The sequence below is a fragment of the Felis catus genome, chromosome C1 (genome assembly GCF_018350175.1).
Source record: "Felis catus isolate Fca126 chromosome C1, F.catus_Fca126_mat1.0, whole genome shotgun sequence".
NCBI classification, from domain to species: domain Eukaryota; kingdom Metazoa; phylum Chordata; class Mammalia; order Carnivora; family Felidae; genus Felis; species Felis catus.
Window position 1 is genome coordinate 21,309,844 of NC_058375.1, and position 14,114 is coordinate 21,323,957.

Below are 14,114 nucleotides of genomic sequence, written 5' to 3' on the forward strand. Positions count from 1 at the left end.
TTATAATTCCTTTCTGATCTATCAGAAATAGCACTTGTGGGCTCGGTTGTGTTGTGACTTACACTAGCCAGGAGGTGGCAGATCCTGAGGGGGGCATTGTTTTACCGAGCAAGATGTGGAGACCTCTGCATTATTTTCAAGTGAGAGGTGAATGCTGGTTTTTGTGGGGAGGTTGGGCCACTTTTGTAGTCTCAGGAGGTTACGGTGTATTTGGACATTTGAGATTTTGGAAGGGACGTTAATCCAGTTATCTCCCTCCCATGTATTAGGGTCTCATTTTTTCCCCAATCAGGGACCTGACCTTGGCATAACATACCTCTCTTGGCTGAGCACGAACCTCAGAGCTGGCCTATTCTGAGTAACTCCTGCCACGGGTCTTCAGCTTTTTCTGTCCTGCTGCCACAGAGTAGAGTTTACCAATAAGGCTTGTGGCTTTCATAGTTGACTTTCAACTGACTGTTAATTCACTCTTCGTTTTTTGTTATTACTGAGTTTAGCAATAGCCATTCAATTCAGTTGTCATTATAGTTATGTTTTCCCTTTGCTGTTCAAATGCCTGATACATTCAGTCAGCTAGAGCATTCCCTTCCACAGATAGACCACCACTGTTTACCACTGGTGAAAGTTTAAGAACTGGACCAGCACCTTTCACCAGGGATTATCTGTGTTAGACCTACCACCAGCAGTGGGGTCCTCACTGCCATCTAGGCTGTGAGCAATTCAGCTCCAAAACCCTTTCATACTCCCAGTTTTCTCAGGTCACTCCGACACCAGCTGTTGGTAGGTTGTGTTCTCTGAAAAGCAGACTCTGAATTGGGAGTTTAGTATTCTTTCAGACTGTTTATAAGGGAATACCCTTGGGATCAAAACCACAAAAGAGATAGGAAGTGAGATTGGGCAGATTGATCCTTGTCTTAATTAAGGGTAAAGGAGATTGGGTATCTATATACTCAGTCAGATTTCTTTCAAAACATTGTTTTATTTTCATACTTGAACATCCTAAACTTAAAACTTACTGCATTTGTGGGGCACCCGGGTGGCGCAGTCGGTTAAGCATCCGACTTCAGCCAGGTCACGATCTCGCGGTCCGTGAGTTCGAGCCCCGCGTCGGGCTCTGGGCTGATGGCTCAGAGCCTGGAGCCTGTTTCCGATTCTGTGTCTCCCTCTCTCTCTGCCCCTCCCCCGTTCATGCTCTGTCTCTCTCTGTCCCAAAAATAAAAATTAAAAAAAAAAAAAAAAAAAAAAAACTTATTGCATTTGAAGTAACTCGTACTTTCTTTAGGCAAAATCACTTCTTTCTAAGATATCATGGATACCCTTTCTCAGATGTTTATGAGTTTTATCGGGTGTCTGGGGCGGGGTGGGGGGGTATGTGTTTTTACATAAGAACTATCCTTTTTCCTTACACTGTAGTAAATTCAAGATGGGGGCTGGAAAGGTAACTTACTTGAGTAAACTGAGAATAATATATTTTAAAATGAAAATTAGGGGCATCTGGGTGGCTCAGTTGGTTAAGCATCAACTTCAGCTCAAGTCATGATCTTATGGTTTGTGAGTTTGAGCCCTGCATTGGTCTCCACGCTGATCATGCAGAGCCTACTTCGGATTCTCTCTCCCTGTCTCCACCCCTCCCCCACTTGTGCGCGCACTCACGTGCACTGTGTCTCTGTGTCTCTCAAAATGAATAAATAAACTTAAATTAGCCTTAAATGTTTTATGATATTTTTATACTATATATCTGTATCTCAGCTGTCTTAAAATAAACCCCAGTTGGTAATGTTCTCACTTAATACATTATACATTTCTATAATGTTCCAGCCTTAATGTTTATTTTATTTTGAGAGAGAGAGAGTGCATGTGCGTGCATGTGGGCACAGAAAAGGGGCAGAGAAAGAAAATTCCAAGCAGCCTCCGTGCTCTCAGTGCAGAGCCTGACGCCAGCGGGGCTCAATCCCACCAACTGTGAGATCATGACTGAGCCAAAATCAAGAATTGGACGCTTAACTGACTGAGCCACCAAGGCACTCCTATAATGTTCCACTTTTAAACTATAATCACTGTTACTGAATTGGGTGTTAAAAAAAAAACAACAACACATAAAAGGTGGTGGATTTTATGTTTTAAAGTATATCATTTACCTTTTTTTCTCTCTTTAGAAACTATACCTCACCTCCCTAAACTGGTTAATAGTGGCATGGAAGATCCATTTGGTGAGTATCACTTAACATTTTTCTTAGTAAATGATATTTGTGTTTTATCCTCACCTCCATTAAACCTCTGTAAATTAATTTTTTTCATGTTCAGTATGCTGCTTTGTAGCTTAATGGCTCTCAGGCTTTTTGGTCTCAGGATCCCTTTATACTGTAAATATAATTGAAGGCCCAAGAGAGCTTTGTTGGCATGACTTATATTTATTGATATTTACTATGTTATATTTATTGATATTTACTGTGTTACTGTGAAATATGTTACTGTTGATATTTACCATGTTGTACAAATTTTTAAAATATTGTTTCATTTATAACCGCTTTAATAAATTCATAAGCTTCATAAATAACATTGTTAATGAAAAATAACTCCCAAAACAAGGGGGGAAAAAAAAGCAACAGGGGAGGGATTGTTTTACTTTTTTTGCGAGTCTCTTTGATGTCTGACTTAACAGAAGACAACTGGATTCGCATAGCTGCTCCTGCAGTCTGTTCTGTATCACGTACCATGTAGTCTCTGGAAAATTGACTATACAATTGAGAGATTATGAGAGTGAAAAGGCAAATAACATCTTTGTCTTATTTTTAAAAAATAATTCTAACCTTGCTATTCAGGGATCCCCAGTGTTTCCTACATTGTACTTTGAGACCTGCTGATCTAGAATGCTACTTACTTCAAATAAAACAAAGAACCATTTGGCAAGTTAAAATAAGAAGTTTAAAATTCTCGATCTTGAACACTTAGGAACTTATGAAGTCCTCTGTTTGGTTGGAAGTTTAGTTCTGCTACTATTTCCAAACAAGTGTGCTTTGAAGTTCTTCATTAGTACTTGGCCAATGAAAGATACCATGGAAGTAATCATAATGGCAAGGATGTTCACTGTTTCTAGTGAAGTTTGTATGTATGTGATATTTTATCTAACAGCATGGTTAAGGGAATGTAAATCTAGATACACAAAGGTTTAGTATCTACCTTTCTGACTAAAAAGTAAGTTACTCTTTTCCTATTGATTCTAATTTCAAAGAGAGATATAGTCTAGGGTATCCACCCCTTCCTCCCCCCAAATCATATTACAGATTAGGAAGACTAGTTAGGAAGAACTTAAAATTTAAAATAGGAGTTTAAAATATGCAAAAAAAAAAGGGACCAGAGACTGTTTTCCTTAGACTGTTAACCTGAGCATGCTGGAGTAAGATTTTGATTCAGGCATTTTGTGATTCTTTGCTGAATGTGAAGAAATCTGAATCTCCTCTTATGCCAATGTAACTTGAAGTATAAGAAAAATATTACCTGGGGCGCCTGGGTGGCGCAGTCGGTTAAGCGTCCGACTTCAGCCAGGTCACGATCTCGCGGTCCGTGAGTTCGAGCCCCGCGTCGGGCCCTGGGCTGATGGCTCAGAGCCTGGAGCCTGTTTCCGATTCTGTGTCTCCCTCTCTCTCTGCCCCTTCCCCGTTCATGCTCTGTCTCTCTCTGTCCCAAAAATAAATAAACGTTGAAAAAAAAAAAAAAGAAAAAGAAAAATATTACCAACTTTATATTCTACTCGTGCCCAGTTACCCTAGATGACTGAGATCAGCGCTTGGGCTACTGGTACAAGTAATGAGTAGTTCAGGTTAATAGCTATTGTCTTGCTTTGAGAACTTGCAAGATCCAAATTTCTTCTGCTTTTTAAAAAAAATGTTTTTAATGTTTATTTATTTTTGAGAGAGAGAGAGAGAGCGGGGGAGGGGGAGGGGCAGAGAGAGAGAGAAAGACACAGAATCCGAAAAGAGGCCCCAGGCTCTGAGCTGTCAGCACAGAGCTGGATGCGGGGCTTGAACTCACAAGCGGTGAGATCATGACCTGAGCCGAAGTCGGACACTTAACCGACTGAGCCACCCAGGTGCCCCTCTTCTCTCCTTTTAATGTCCCTAACTGCTTTTTTAGGACCTTGGCCCCCTGAAGGGCTCTTACATCAAGTTCATCAACATAATCCTTAGTTTGAACACTAGAGGGCAGTCAGTACTTTAGTGATAAATTTGTAGTTTTATTATTAAGTTAATTCTGGTGGGGATTCCTTATGAACGGTTTAGTAAATCTAGTTGATTTTGGTTGCTTGGTGACAAATCGTATAGAACATGTACATGTGACAAACTAGAGTAACTTTTGATAACTCCAAGAATGTTTACTGGAAACAATTTTTCTCTATAACCCCCTTACCTCACCTAACTTAAGCATAACTTAAATTTAATTGCATCTAATTGATGTGCTTTTGATCACCAACATGAGAAAAAGGAAGGTGGTGTTCTGTGCTAGTGAGATTTTTCCTCTTCTACTTTAAATCTTGGAGTCATAACCTGATTAGCATTTATATTCATAATGTGGATTCTAAAGAAAAATGGAATTTTCTTATTTGCTTACAAAACATACATATGGTAATGTTTGCTGGGTTATGATCTGCTCCGTGCCATTTGACAAAGAAAAGAATTCTGAATGTAAAGTAAGTGTGTTTCGAAGATGGTAGAGTCCTTATAAGACAGGGTAAGAATTTTGTGATAATTAGGTTAGCTAACAGTTATACAAATGTACTGAAAAAGAATTATTTGTTGTATTCTGAAAACAAAAGTGAGGGATGTTGACCCATCAAGTTACAGTGAGCAGACCTAACGCCTCTAGGACCTTTCCTACGTGGACAGATATTTACACATTTCATTATATAATATTTTAAAATCACCTTTGTTAATACTATCACTGGTCTCACTGTAAAAGTCTTAAATATTGAGAAGCTGTCACACTCACTCTGGATATGACTTCCAAAATTACCATTCTCTTTTGAAAGCCTGACTTACATCACTGGCAACAAGTACTGTCAGTTTTCTTTGTAGTGATAGGCTCACTTTCATTCAAATTTGAGCAAATACCTGTCAAATATCTAAGCTTGAATAATATAGTTTGTCATTCAACCCTTCAAGTAAAAATGGTATTTTATGGAAAAAGAAAAGAAAGAAAGAAAAACACCTGGCTAGTTCAGCTGGCAACTCAGTCACACAAGTGCTTTTCCTAAAGGTAACTGTTGTACGTAAGTATATGTTTTATGCGTACTTCCCATTTCCTCATACAGAATAATAGAAGGATATGTACTGAAGGATTTAGTTTTTATTAAAACTAATAACTTTTACTGCTTTATCAAAGACATTCTTAAAATTGGCATTGTTCTTCAACTGCAGTAATGTAGTGGTGAAGACCATGAGTTCTATTAACAGTTTGGTGCCACTGCCTTGATTTGTGTTAAGGTATCAGCAGTTTTCCTCACCATTGTTTTTGTACCATCAGGATAAGTGTCAACACCAGAAAAAGGCAAATAATCCTTTAGTATTACTAAGTCTATAGCTGTACCTCTTAGACTGCTGGAAGGATTTCAGGGATCCCCAGGCATCAATGGACCATCCTTTCTTCAGTTTCCTGAGGCTTAAGGAGTCTATTCTATGGAAGAAAAGCAACTTTGGGCAAAGTCAAGACTTGTGCTGGAGGTTGTACTGGGCAGGGCTCCAGTGTGGACCTAGTCTTGGACAGGTGGCAGAAAGACGGTCAGAGGGAGTGGACAGCTCTGTGATTTCTTCTAAGTTGACCATGACCCACCTACAGCTTTCAGGACTTGGTTAAAGAACACTTCTCTGGGATGAAATGAGTGTTCTGAGCTCGTTAGGCAGCCAAGTATTTTGAGTAGAAATTCATCAGCATTTAGTCAAGATAAACTGAGACATTGTCAGGATAAACGTTGTTATATTGTATTAGTCAAGATAAACGTTCTTTTATTGAAAGAGGATAAATGGCAGCAGAGATCGTGGTGCTGACAACCTTCAGTCTGTCTCTTGAGTCATACTGTTTCAATCTGGGCAGATGTCTCTCTAGGTGTGGTACACAGCTGTCATCCTGGGTAACCCTGCTCACTTGGGGACTCTGCTTCTCTCCTGTGTTGGCTCCTTTGTTTAGTAAACCCCATGTCGTCTTCTTTCTTGATTGCCAGTTGTTTCTCAATGCTTGGCTTCCTAGAATAGTTTCCTGATTTTCACCTCTTTTTCCTTTAGTTCTGCCTCCTAGAAGACTTCTTCATCTTTACCTTCAATTAAAATTTTCTTCTCGGGGCGCCTGGGTGGCGCAGTCAGTTAAGCGTCCGACTTCAGCCAGGTCACGATCTCGCGGTCCGTGAGTTCGAGCCCCGCGTCGGGCTCTGGGCTGATGGCTCAGAGCCTGGAGCCTGTTTCCGATTCTGTGTCTCCCTCTCTCTCTGCCCCTCGCCCGTTCATGCTCTGTCTCTCTCTGTCCCCCAAAAAATAAATAAAAAACGTTGAAAAAAAAAATTTAAAAAAATAAAATTTTCTTCTCTACTATTGTTTTGATTTTCTAGATCTTTTTTTTTTTTATTCGTGGAATGTTTCTTTCATAGTATTTTTGTTTGTTTGTTTGTTTGTTTCAACAAATTTTCTTTGCCTTGCATAGTTTCTTTTCCCCTAAAGTTGCTTTTCTCTCTTTGTTTTGATCTGTTTTATGTTAGAGTTTTCCTCTGATGTCTCATAATAATTAGCTGTCTGCTTCTGATTAAGAGTGGGAAGCTTTAAATTAGAAGCTTTAAACACATAGGCTGATTACCTTTGGGCCTTTCTGTAGGGTGAGCTTCTTGTCCCTCTTGTTGAGGAAAATCCCCACACCAGTAGGAGAAGAGTCTTCCTGTAACTGACTAGATTTCCAGATGGTAAGGGGTGTTGGGGATTGGGCAGGGCAGAGGGGTTTGCTCCATTCAGCATTGTTGTGCACATGGTCACCTAATTCCCCTCAGGTTTTAGTACTGTCTTCCCATTGTCAACTGCCTTTTGTGTCCTCAGTTCAAAAACCAGTTGTTTAATCTCTTCCAAGAAGCACACTTCTTGAGGGGCACCTGGGTGGCTCAGTCGGTTGAGCATCCGACCTCAGCTCAGGTCATAATCTCAGTCTGTGAGTTCAAGCCCCGCGTCAGGCTCTGTACTGACAGCCCAGAGCCTGGAGCCTGCTTCGGATTCTGTGTCTCCCTCTCTCTCTCTCTCTCTGCCCCTCCCGTGCTCATGCTCTGTCTCTCTTTCTCAAAAATAAATAAACATTAAAAAAAATTTTTTTTTAAAAAAAGAAACAGACCTCTTGAATTCTGCCAGTGTTGGTGTGGGAACAGACATTCAAAGTCATGGAATGGGGAAGGTGATAAAGGAATCAAACAGCTTTTACCCTGATTCTCTTTATTTTATTTCTTTCCCTTTCACCTCCAGTTTCAAAGGGACCTGGTAGAATTCAATGAAAGTATTATTACTGTATATTAATAATTTTTACTGGGGGGGGGGAGTAATGGCTACACTGTACATTCAGTGCAAGAGGAAGGAAGGGTCCAAAATAGATGTGTATACAGTTTATGCTATGTGATATCTCGTCCCCTACTGCTTTTAAAAACGGCTCGTTACTGTTTTTGCTTTCTTTCTTTCTCTCTTATCAACTGTTCATGGGTTACCAGCCACTCTCCCCATAGCATGCCAAAAGAAAAGGGACTGAAACTCTGTCATATGAAGCCCCTAAAGGTTTTTTTAGGTAGGAGAGGACCTGTATACTAAATTGCCTTCCCCAAATCTTCTGACTTTATTAAGTTTCTGTATACCCTTTCTTATATAGAAGTAAACACAATTTGTTGAAAATATTTCTTTTGGTATGTGCTTGATGAAATAATTATTTAATGAGATAGATTGTTAGTATGAATCCTAAGTTTGAAATTGGTTGCAAAGGCTTTATTCATATGCATGGTATTCTGGGAACAGTTTTACAAGGTAATATCTGTTTTAGATTAAAATTTGTATCACATTGGGAATATGAGAAGCAGTGTGTGGAAGTAGAACAAAAGCTATATCTAAACAAATAAAATTAATTTATTTTCTCCTCTTCTGTATCTGAATTTATAAAATAACTATTATGTTATAAAGGGATTTTTCCTAGCTATTCAAGGACATTTGTTAAGGAGTCATGCTCACAGCTAATGCACTTAACTTCAAGGTTCATGGGAAAACAGGTTGCTTGGCTGGCTGGGTCAGTGGAGTATGTGACTCTTGATTTTGGGGTTGTGAGTTCAAACCCCACACTGGGTGTAGAGATTGCTAAAGTAAAAAATAAATAAAATCTTGGGGCACCTGGGTGGCTCGGTTGGTTAAGTGTCTGACTTCAGCTCAGGTCATGATCTTGTGGTTTGAGTTCGAGCCTGGCATCAGGCTCTGCACTGACATCTCAGAGCCTGGAGCCTGCTTATGATTCTGGGTCTCCCTCTGTCTCTTTCTCTGTCCTTCCCCCCACTTGTGCTCTCTATCAAAAGTAAATAAATAAAAATAAATAAATAAAATCTTAAAAAAAATAGGGCTTCTGGTTGGCTCAGTCAGTTAAGCCTCCGACTCAATCTCAGCTCAGTTCTTGATCTTGAGGTCGTGAGTTCAAGCCCTGTGTTGGGCTCCATGCTAGGGGTGAAGCCTACTTTAAAAAAAAAAAAAATCACCAAAGTTCATGGGAAAACATTTTTGTGATGCTGTCATGTTGTTACCACTTGAAGCTCTAAATGTGTTAATAACACATACCCTCCTCCCTCCTCCTTAAGAATGAAGACCAAAATATGAACTTAATTAGTTTTGAGATCCTTAGGGAGTAGGAGATAAATTCCTTTGGAATTAAACTATGCCAAAAATGATATTAGTTCTATTTTTTTTCTGTAGTTTTGAATGGAAAATTTAAACAGCATTATTATAAATATATATTAAATATCTTCCTTTTCTGATAGGACTGTAAACTTAAGGAGAGCAAGATCTTTCTGTTGTTCTACTACCCAAGAGTAAGCACACAATTACATATTTGTATGTATTTCTTATAGTGATTTTAAATTTTCCGCGTAAAGTAGAATAACCAGTTATCAGGGAAATAGCACAAAACACCAGCTTCTGTAAACTTTAATAGCACTGATATCATGTAATTATTTTTTTTCTGTCTGTACCACAAAAAGATGAGCCATAGTGGAAATGCAAGCCTGAAAAGTAGTAATGCTGACATTCTGGACTATTTCCCATATACTTTCTCTACTTTTCAACCCTTCTGACTACTCCGTGGTCCCTACATCATAACAGGTGTGATGAGTTGACTAAATGTGAAGACTGATTTCCATCTGAATTTACTTCTGCATACTGAGCCCTTATCAATGTGCAATGAACATAGCATAGGCCATGAGTATAAAAATTCAGGGATGCCAAGGTGGCTCAGTGGATTGAGCTTCTGACTCTTGATTTCAGCTTAGGTCATGGTCCCAGGGTCATGGGATTTAGCCCTGCATTTTGCTCTGTGCTGAGAGTAGAGCCTACTTAAGATTCTTTCTCTTTCCGGGGCATCTGGGTGGCTCAGTCAGTTGAGCGTCTGACTTTGGCTCAGGTCATGATCTCATGGTCCGTGAGTTCGAGCCCCCCCATCAGACTCTGTGCTGACAGCTCAGAGCCTGGAACCTGCTTGGGATTCTGTGTCTCCCTCTCTCTCTGCTCCTCCCCTGCTTGCACTCTCTCTCTCAAAAATAAACAAACATTTAAAAAAAAATTTTTTTTAATTCTCTCTCTTTCTCCTCCCCTGCCTCTCCCCTGTGCTAGCACACTCTCTCATATAAAAAATAATTAAAATTAAAATTAAAAGGAAATAATAGGAGAGAAGGATGGCTTTCACTTACCATTTTGTATCTTACTGTATGCTTTGCGCCTTTTAACTATGTACCGATATTACTTTTATTTATTTTTTTTAAGATTTGAGAATGAGAGAGTGTGTGAGTGGGGGAATGGCAGAGAGAGAGAGAGAGAGAGAGAGAGAGAGAGAGAGGAAGAGAATCCCAAGCAGGGTCCACACTAATAGTGTAGAACCTGATATAGAGCTCCAACTCACAAATCATGAGATCATGACCTGAGTCGAAATTGAGAGTTGAATGCTTGACCAAGTGAGCCGCCCACGTGCCCCTGTATTACTTTTATTTTTCAAAACATAAACAAGGATTTTATCTGCATTGTAGTTTTAAGGACATTTTTGTTTCTTCTTTATATTTCTCAGTGTTAAAGTGTATAAGACTAATTTTTTTAATATTTATTTATTTATTTACTTATTTATTTAGAAGGAGCCTGCACATGCACACAAGCGGGGAAGGGATAGAAAGAGAGAGAGAGAGAGAATCCCAAGCGGACTGTGCACTGATAGTGCAGAGCTTGACTCTGGGCTCGATCTCACAAATCGTGAGATCATGATCTGAACCAAAACCATAAGTCGGATGCTTAACTGAGTGAGCCACCCAGGCACCCCTATAAAAGTAATTTCTTAAAGGAGGTAAAAGATAGTAGAAAGGTTTTGTTAATGGGGATTAAATACTATAATGGTCATTTTACATGCACAGTTTAACTGTTGTGCCTAAAATAACCATGTTAACAATGTGGACTTTTAAAATACAAGACATTTTATTCTTCTCATGAACTAGATTCAGCCTATCCTATCAAACTCCAGCACCATTGACCCAGGAAGTCAAACAGTTCCTGGGTTTGAGCTCCACATCGGGCTCTGTGCTGACAGTACAGAGCCATCTTGGGCTTCTCTCTCCCTCTCAAGATAATTAAATATACTTAAAAAACTAAAATTATTAGGGGCGCCTGGGTGGCTCAGTAGGTTAAACGTCCGACTTCGGCTCAGGTCATGATCTCGCGGTCTTTGAGTTTGAGCCCCGCGTCGGGCTCTGTGCTGACGGCTCAGAGCCTGGAGCCTGTTTTGGATTCTGTGTCTCCCTCTCTCTCTGACCCTCCCCCATTCATGCTCTGTCTCTCTCTGTCTCAAAAATAAATAAATGTTTAAAAAAAAAAAAACACTAAAATTATTAAATGAAATAATGCTTGTAATGTTTGTAACATGATGCCAAACACATAGTAAATATATAATAGCTGTAATATCTAAGCCACTAAGGGTATAAACGTGAATAAGACATGATCCCTGGTTTTTTTTTTTGTTTGTTTTTAAAGTAATCTCTACTCCCAATGTGGGGTTCAAACTCACGACCCAGTATCAAGAGTCACATGCTCTTCCAGCTGAGCCAACCAAGCACCCCTGGTCCCTGTTCTTATGGAGCTTTCAGTCTGGGTTAAGCAGTTACAAGGTGCTGCTTAGGATCTCCCCCCACCCCCGCCGACTTCTTTCTTTAACTTATGTCTGGTTAATTGAGATATAATTTACATACAATAAAATTTACCCTTTTTAGGTATATATTCCTGTGTTTTTGAAAAACATGTAGGTTGGTATGACCACTATCACAATCAGTATTTCTTTCGCCGCAGAACTTCCTTGTGCACCTTTTTAAAAAGGTTTATTTATTTTTGAGAGAGTGTATGCGTGGGGGAGGGGCAGAGAGCAAGAGAGAAACCCAAGCAGCCTCTGTGCTGTCCACACAGACTCCAGTGCGGGGTTCGAACCCAGGAACCATGAGATCATGACCTGAGCCAGCAGTTGGCCGCTTAACTGCGCCAACCAGCTGCCCCTCCCTGCTTACCTTTTTAAATAATCTCAATCTCGTCCCTCCACTCTTAGCCCCTGGCAACCACTTAGATCTGAGTTCTGTCCCTTTTTCCATAATGTTATATAAACAGAATTGTATGACACATAGCCTTTTCTGTTTTTTTCCACTTAGCATAATGCTGTTGAGATTCATACATGCTATGAAGTATATCAGTAGTTCATTCCTTTCATACCTTTTCCGGAGTGTCATATATTTGGATTCATTGCCTTTTAAGATTTACTTTTTTCACTTAGTGATATGCATTTAAGGTTCCTCCATGTCTTTTCATAGCCTGATAGCTCCTTTCTTTTTAGCGCTGAATACTATTCCATTGTTTGAACGTACCACAGTTTATCCATTCATCTCCTGAAGGGCCTCTTGGTTGCTTCCAAGTTATGGCAGTTACGAATAAAGCTGCTATAAACGTGTGTGCAGTTCCTGTGTGGACATACATTTTCAGTCATTTAGGTAGATGCCAAGGAGTACAGTTTTTGGAACGTACGGTAAAAGTATGTTTAGTTTTATAAGAAACTGCCAGATTGTGTTCCAAAGTGGCTGTCCTAGTTTGCATTCCCACCAGCAGTGAATGAGCCTTCCTGTTGCCCCACGTCCTCACCATCCTTCAGTGTTGTCCGTGTTTGGGATTTTGGTAATTCTAATAGTGGTTTCTCATTATGGCTTTAATATGCAGTTCCCTCATGACCAACTGAGTAACTTGTCATGTGTTTATGTGCCATCCATATCTTTGGTGAATTATCTATTAAGATTTCTCCCTCTTTTTAAAAATTGACTTATTAATGAGTTGGAAGAATTCTTTACATGGTTCACATGCAAGTTCTGTACGATATATGTGTGATACATGTGTTTTCTCCCAGCCTGTGGCTTGTCTGATTAGCAAGTTTTTAATTTGATGAAATCCAGTTTTTTTCTTTTATGGTTAATGCTCTTTGTCTTCTAAGAAATCTTTGCTTAACCCAGTGTCGCAGAGATTTCTCTATTTTTTCTTCCAGATGGCTTACAGTTCTAGGTTTCCCATTTAGGCCAGTGACTCTTTTTGAATTAATTTTTGGATGTGGTGCAAAGCTGAAAATGTTCTCTGTTGTCTGCTAAATTACTTTAGCACTTTTATTGAATACCTGATAACTTGAGCAATTTTCTAGAAAAATATAATTTACCAAAGTGATTCAAGATATAAAAATCCCATATAGACTAATAGTCATGTAAGTAATGTTAAAATGTGTCTAAGCTCAGTGGGTTTAATGGTAATTTCATTCATAGTGTGAAGAAACAATTATAATGCTGTATCAACCACAGGAGAACAGAAAAAAAGATAGAAAAATACACCCATCTATTATAAAGTTAACAAGATCTTGATAACTTGATACTTGATAACTAAAAGCTGACAAAGATAGTACAGAAATAAAAGTGGCATTTCTCTCATCTCAGTGTATATAGTTATAGAGATTTTATATAAAGTACTTGCAGATTAAATCCAACAAATGATTATTGCATTTTTTTTCTGATTACAAAACCACACATATATCTTCCCGAAAAACTAGAAAATACAAAGTGACATAAAGGAAAAAACTTTTATGCCCAGTGATAACTACTGATTTATTGATACCATTCTGATGTATCTGCTTCCATGATCTTTTCCAGAGCAATTACCTGTATCATTGTACGTTTTTAGCAAACTGACTTAGAACTGCTTTTTTCCCCATTTGATATGTCACATCTCTCAGTATATTAAAGGAATATGAGCAAGAGGATTTCTTTTAGGATCTAAAGATATTGAGGAATCTATAAATAATAACATATTGGTACATCAGAAAACAGGAGGAAAATGATATGGTCATTTCTGAAGATGACAAAAATTTTTTATTTTATTTTTTTTAATTTTTATTTTTTTAAAGGATTTTTTTTAAGTTTATTTGTTTTGGTGGGGGAGAGAGAGTGAGTGTGAGTGGGAGTGGGAGAGGCAGAGAGAGAGGGAGAGAATCTCAAGCAGGCTCCCCATGGTCAGTGTCAAGCCCGACTTGGGGCTCCAACCCATGATCTGAGCCAAAATCAGGAATTGGACGCTTAACTGACTGAGCCACCCAGGTGTTCTCATGACAATTTTTTTTAAATAAAATTCAACTATTCCAGCTAAAAACTTATATTAAGAATCTGATGGTTTATTTTTAAATGAAAAGCACCTACACATTCCTACTAAATTGATTTAAAAATTGGTAACATTAAGACACATTTTATAAAAGTTAGATACAATTTCTTTTGCCCACCTCTGCCGCTCAGTGACAACCCACAGCATGAATGT

At 38.9% G+C, this 14,114-nt stretch overlaps 1 protein-coding gene across 13 annotated transcripts in view; it reads left to right on the forward strand.

The window, feature by feature from the left end:
• The window catches only part of PHACTR4 (phosphatase and actin regulator 4), a 134,396-nt gene that overhangs the window by 56,456 nt on the left and 63,826 nt on the right, over nt 1-14,114 (forward strand). For all 13 annotated transcript variants that reach the window (XM_045035382.1, XM_045035380.1, XM_045035385.1 and 10 more), the window contains one exon: nt 2,157-2,210. In XM_045035382.1, coding sequence (XP_044891317.1) covers nt 2,157-2,210 — 54 coding nt within the window. The remainder of the gene's footprint in view (nt 1-2,156; nt 2,211-14,114) is intronic.